Source organism: Crocodylus porosus, unplaced genomic scaffold (genome assembly GCF_001723895.1).
Source record: "Crocodylus porosus isolate Cpor-Errol unplaced genomic scaffold, CroPor_comp1, whole genome shotgun sequence".
In the NCBI taxonomy this organism is placed as follows: domain Eukaryota; kingdom Metazoa; phylum Chordata; order Crocodylia; family Crocodylidae; genus Crocodylus; species Crocodylus porosus.
In genome coordinates this window covers 3,343,478-3,350,094 of record NW_017728949.1, presented here as the reverse complement: position 1 = coordinate 3,350,094, position 6,617 = coordinate 3,343,478, and the positions used below count along the sequence as shown (strand labels likewise).

At 42.7% G+C, this 6,617-nt stretch overlaps 1 protein-coding gene across 1 annotated transcript in view; it reads right to left on the bottom strand.

The window, feature by feature from the left end:
- The window catches only part of NOP58 (NOP58 ribonucleoprotein), a 43,871-nt gene that overhangs the window by 14,899 nt on the left and 22,355 nt on the right, over positions 1-6,617 (bottom strand). Inside the window, exons 8-11 of the mRNA XM_019553815.1 lie at positions 6,113-6,258; positions 3,930-4,056; positions 3,085-3,248; positions 1,190-1,324 (exon numbers count right to left, since the gene is read on the bottom strand). Of these exons, the coding sequence (XP_019409360.1) occupies positions 1,190-1,324; positions 3,085-3,248; positions 3,930-4,056; positions 6,113-6,258 (572 nt within the window). The remainder of the gene's footprint in view (positions 1-1,189; positions 1,325-3,084; positions 3,249-3,929; positions 4,057-6,112; positions 6,259-6,617) is intronic.

Here is a 6,617-nt window from a genome sequence, read left to right as displayed (position 1 = left end):
TGCTTGAACCACCTCCGATGGCAGGCTGTTCCAGACCTTGGGGGCTCGGACAGTAAAGAAATTCTTCCTTATGTCCAGCCTGAAACTGTCTTGTAATAGTTTATGACCGTTTGACCTCATCATCCCTTGGGGCGCTCTGGTGAACAAACGTTCCCCCCAGATCCTGGTGGTCACCCCTGATAAACTTATAGGTGGCCATCAGGTCACCCCTGAGCCTTGCACTTTTCCAGGCTAAACAGCCCCGTGGCTCTCAGCCTGTTGTCATAAGGTCTGTTTTCCTGACCTCTGATCATGCATGTGGCTCTTCTCTGGACTCTCTCAAGCTTCTCCACATCCTTTTTGAATTGTGGAGTACTCCAGCTGCAGCCTCACCAAGGCCGAGTACAAGGGGAGAATGGCGTCTCAGGATTTGCTTGAGAAGCATCTATGGATGCAAGCCAGCGTTTTGGTTGCTTTAGTAGCTGCAGCATCACATTACAAGCTCATGTTCATCTTGTGGTCAATGATGATCCCCAAGTCTCTTTCTTCCATAGTGCTAGCCAGCATAGCACTGCCAAGCCTATAAGGATGCTGCAGGTTTTTCTTCCCAAGGTGCAATAATAATGTGAAGCAAGGTGATTAGTGCTCAGTGATGGAAGATTACTGCTCAGAAGAAAGGTGATTAGTACTCAGTAGAGGACTGCATGCCTTCTTTGGGCAAGAGCTGCACTGTTTATTGGCTCCAGAGGTATGAAGACTAAGTATGGCTGAGCACAATGGAAGATGCTTAGAGATAGGAGAAGCCAAGTGGGAAACACTTGATGAAAACGTCCTCAAGCTCCAACGAGCTTCCTTGCTTGCAATAAAAGATGCCACAGACCATCAAGCTGCCCTTTGCAGTTTCTTAATAGAGGAGTGATGCAGTGTAATGTAAGGGTGTGTCACTTCCTCTCTTGCTAAGAAATAAAGCCTTCTAATGCATCTAAGTATAGATAAAGAAAAGCTAAAACAAAGACAAGAATGGGGCCAATTTGAAATTCCCCACCTGCTCCAGCCAGTACTTCAGGGTAAAACTTTACGAAGCAATATACTAGTCTTACACAGGGAACAAATTTGGAGTTTATCTGAAGAACCACACCCTGCACACAGGCAGCTTTAATGTAGTTTTCCTTACAATCCTGGCATCCTGGCATCCCCCTTCCAGACTCACCCCCTTCTCTTCTAGCTGCCTCATTCTGGTCTCTACTTTTAATCTGTTCTCAGCTCCCAGTTCAGCACTGCTGTCCTCTCCAAGGGCATCATACCGAATAGACAAGGCTGTTTTGGCTGCTAGCATTCGAGAGATCTGGGGGGGAAAAAAGAGAATGTTAAATGCTGAGACTGAACACTAGGTGATAATTCACTCTGAACACAGATCTGGAAATCTTGCCAGCAAATAGAAGACTAGACTGCCCCTTAAGCAGCAGTGCTTTGTCCAAGAAAACACATGATACATCCCATGTGACCTTTACTTGTGTGCTGAGATCCCCGATAAGGTAATTGTGCATTTAAATGCTAAGTTAGGACATACTGAATGCGGTAAACTGTTTCTAGTCAGGTTGCCTTGATCTGAATGAGGTGGATGATGACCAATCTGCCTTTCAAATATGATACTGAATAACTTTTTCCACTATGTGAACACATCCTTCTCACTACTGTATTATTAAAAACACCTTCAAATTCCTTGTGTCCTATAAATATAAGCAGCGAGCTCCAGTAAGAGTAGGGGTCTGATTTCAAGGATTTCCTCTGAAATCAAGGAAGCCAAATGCTTTCATCAGCTTATTTTATATTAAATTTCTTCGGTATTGTTTGTTACTCAGTTCTGATTATGACATAGTGGGCGTATCTACATATGCCCCTGCCCAGCTGTTGTTACTGCACTGTCATTTAGTGCATTTAAATGATGGTGCAGCAACATCCCATACTGACCTGTGTGTATGGTGTGTGGTTATTTTTAGCTGTTACATCAGCCTAGTGAGGCACTATACTGAGGGACGGCGTCATTATGGTAATGTAGCTCCAGCATCATGGTTTTTCCCCATGGATGCTACGTCACATAGACGCACCTACTGAGGGTAGGATCAAGGAGGGGGTACAGTGGTGTAGCTGCACCCTCCTTTGATTCTTGCTTCACCCAAACTTTAAACCAATTGCCTGGGAGGGGTAGTGGCATTTTTATTCAGGCAGCAATGAAGTCAACTGAATTATTGGCTCATTATACTCTCTCCAATTCCTGCCCTTGGCTCTTCATTCCAGAGCTGTTGTTAATGACCCTCTATTCTTTTTAATGGTCTTAATGTTCCACTAATCAAACTATCCTTTCATCTGCAATTTTGCTGCTTGCAATGTCACTATTCTATTTCACAGCCCTGTAGACTGTTTTGAGTACTAGCTAAAAACCTTAATTCATGTGTAGAAATGACAGTCAGTGAAGTATTGGAAGTGCAGTCAAGATGTTCAAGAAGACTAGATTTTGTTTTACAAATTTGAATATGAGATGTACATTTGAATCATGACTACAGGACTAATTAACTCTTGACTTTTGACCATTTTTGCCTAGTTTCCTGTATTTTTAAACTTAATACATAATCTAAGAACTTAGTGAACATTCCAATAAAAAAAGTTGTATTTATTTTTGCTTTGATCCTAAAAAAAATAATACAGAGCTACGCCCACAGCTCTCATTAGTAAAGCTTCTAGTTTCTCTAACTGGAGAAAAATGTGTGCTGTTCATATATGATGATGCACCATATCATTTATACCCTTTTCAAAATCCTAGATTCACCCATGGACATCCCTACCAGTAATATATCCATCACCATCATTACTCAGTCTTCCACATTGACAACCCAATTCCCTTTATTCCCACAAAAGAGGAATGAATGGCAGCTGACTGAACAACCTGATCTGCAGGGAATGGTCTACTCATGAAAGAAGCTATAGCTAACCATGGAAAAATCCTCCTTAGAATTCTTAAAAAGTTGATCCTTAATCTTCAGAGATATTCATCTGTTCAGGGAAAAAAAAAGCCAATTAACAAGATGGAACATCCCAGCAACTCACCTTTCCTTTGTTCTTGGGTGTTGTTTGACCCACAAGGGAAGCATGATAGATGAGGCCAAACTTGGGTGTGTCTCGTTTAGACTTCAAGGCTCGGAAGAGTGCTTTCTCAGCACCCAGAATCTGAACAGTGGAAGCTGGGTGTTTCGCCAGATTCAAAAGGGAACCTAGGGCAGAAAAAGTTACAGCATATACTGGAATACAACCAGTCTAAAGAGGGGGACACACATAACAGATACTAAAATATAACTGAAAAGGAGACAAATTTCAAGCTTTGATGGCCATGGTTTTCTGGGCTGATTTACAAGTCTCCTGAGAGGAGAAAATTCCACTGATCCTCTGTTCCTTAACCAAATTCTGTATTTCTTAGCTTGATGGGGGAGGAAAGATTGTCTCAACACAAACCAGTCCACAGGATTAATGTTTTGTACTGACAACACTCTGCAGTAAGAATGCTCACACTAGCACTTTAGAAACATGGGAGAAGGATAACTCAAGTCAATCTGTCTGACCACACAAACTTATACCCAACCTTCTAATATAATATTTTAACTCTGACATGACTGAAATGTTGGCAACAGGCTCAGAAAGCGTCTCAGAAGAGGTAGTGACTGAAGTTGCCCCTCATGTTTTCAAAAAAGATTCAGGCCAACTGAAACAGATATCATCACTGACACCTTCTGTGCTCATGCCAACATCTTCTGCCTTTTCTTAAGGGACTTAACAGCCAAGTCCTACAGTGCTTTCCACTGACCAGATCCTTAGCAAGAGCGGTTGCTGGACTCCTTTCTTGAAGCTAATTCATATCTAACTTACAAATTTACCTAAATCAACATGTACCAACCTACCTGCATGTGCAATAAGCCTTGCTCCAACCAATTCCCCAACCATGACAGTGAGGTTAGGTGCGATGGCCATCATTCTGTTCTTCAGATAGTCATACAGCTGTGTACGGTACTCTGAGATTTCAATCACCTGGCACAGACACACGGGAAAATCAGCAACAGGAAATAATAACAAGGAACTCCAAGAGCATTAGGACAGCAGTGTCAAACCTACCTGATCCCGTGGGCTGGCTGAATTGTGTAGGGCCGGACTGGGCCCATAGACCCCTCCCTGTCCTCTTCCCCAGAAATAGCTAATCTAGGGGCTTTCCCAGCCAGTCTGGAACCTGCACTGCAAACCCTGGAGCAGCTGGAAAGGGTGCTGCATGCAGCAGTTTGGCCAGAGCAGCAGCAACATTACATGCAGTAGCAACCCCAGCCAGATTGCTCTGCAACTGGTGCCTGCTCTGGCAGCTGCAGGACTGTGCTGCATGTAGTGCCTGCTCCAGTCAGTCTGGGACTCACATGTGCTTGCAAGTGCTGTGCTCAGCACAGGTTCTAGACTGGCTGGGGCAGGCACCACATGCAGAATGCATCCCAAAGCAGGCACCATGTGCAGTACAGTCTGACCACTCCAGAATCCATACTGCACGCAGCATGGCTCCCAGACCAGCTGGAACAGTCACTGGATCAAGTATGCTGGGGGAGAGGGAGGGAGCCCATGGACCACATTTGGCCTGTGGACTAGTCCTGTGCCATGAGCATATGCTGTGCCCTGGATGGGTCTGATAAGAACCAGGGGGAGCATCAGGGGCCAGATGGTAGGGCTCCGCAAGCCATGTATGTTTGACACCCCTGCATTACGAACTCTGTCAAAAGCAAAAGAATGGAGGATTCTGATAAAAGAGGCTCTAGATAACTAAATAACAGGTTGGGCCACACAACAGGGTATGAAATGCCCAGCAATTCAGGAAGAAGAGTTAGTGGAAAGATTTATAGAAGCAACTTTGCAAAAAGATAGACATGAATGACAGGCTGAAATCCTACACACTAGGTTCTTTACGACTCATTTTCTCATTAAAACTCCTGATAAAAGACTGACAGAGGGCCAAGGACAGTAATGAAAGCTTAATGAAGAGAATTTTCTGTAGTACAAAACCCAGATTATTCAGTTTTAAAGGGAAATGTCTCTTGATGCTAGATAAATGCTCTTCACTCCAAATATGGTCCACTCACACACACCTACTCACACCCCCAAAAAGAGCATAAGGAACATGACCACGAGGAATTTAGAAAGAAGAAAAGAGAAAGCATGTTTCTATATGAATGTTCCTGAATCTTGTCTTTTCACATTCCCTCTCTTCTTTCCCACTTACTTGCTCATCTATTCTCCCTAATATCAAATCTCACCCTGAAGAATGATTTGTTTAAAAAAATTAAAAGAGCAGGTAGTATTGTCCAGAGAACCACAAACACGACTACGAGCAAAGAACTTACTATTAGTCTTCTCAACCTTTTGATTCCTTGAATTGACTTTGATAAAGTAGTAAAAACACATATTAAACTTATTCCAGTGTATACTCAAATAATTCTGGAGGAATGTGGAACAGAACATAAAACACAACAATTTCTCCAGGGGAAATGCTGTTTCACCTTTCACCCTAGTTATGCTAAAGTAGAGGATAAATTACTCCAGAATAATTCCGTCATGCAACAGCACCCTAGACTATGAAGGGGGACTTAGCAATACTCAACTGAATTTTACATCTGACCTGAATTTGAGCAAGACTGGGCCGTTGGCCTCTATTTTCATCCTACAAAAATGGAACTACCATTACACTTTTGCAATACATGATACTGTCAGTTGAAAAGCTATGTATAACTAAAAATGTGGTAGTTTCTTCTATGGATCTTAAAGCACTTTAAGAATAAATGTTTTCGATCCCAATACTTCTGCCCAAAAATCATACCCAACGGACTCCAATTCATTTAGAAACGTCAGCAATCTAAGATGGCATCAGATGAGGTAGTGACTGTGCACCCTCATATCTGTACATCAGGATAGCAACAGTATAGGTATCATCACTGCCATCAAAAAAGTGTACTGAAATTGTTATACAAAAATCTACAGAAGAGGGGCCCCCAGTATCACACACTTTAGATTCAAACTACAAATACGATGCTAAATACTGTCCATGCCTATGTACCTGCTCACAGAGATGCAGTATATTGCTTATGTCTTCTTCTGATACTTCTGTCCCCATGGAGATCTCTGCAGCGGCCTTCACATCCACCTCAATCTCCTCAGGCAAGATGTCAGAGAGGTCAGAGGAAGAAAAGTTTTTTCTGTCTCCTGCAGGGTGAGATTGATACCAGGCAAAGAAGACGAACAAGTAAATAACAAAAGAGAGGGAGTGTAAAAAGCCAAGATTCAAGAGCACCAATATGGAACCAAGCCTACCATATTTTTTCTAAATTCATTGCGTTTAAATCAGCAGGTAGAGCAATGAAACTAGTTCAAATTGAAATGCCTATCTGTAACGATTTAATATACCCATTAACTTTGTAACTACCTTAAAAAGCTAGCAGATAGTGAAAGGCTAAATTATCTTTCTGCCACAGAATTATTTTCATAGATTTCATAGACATCAGGGCTGGAAGGGACCTCGGGAGATCGAGTCCAGCCCCCCGCCCAAAGGGCAGGAAGTCAGC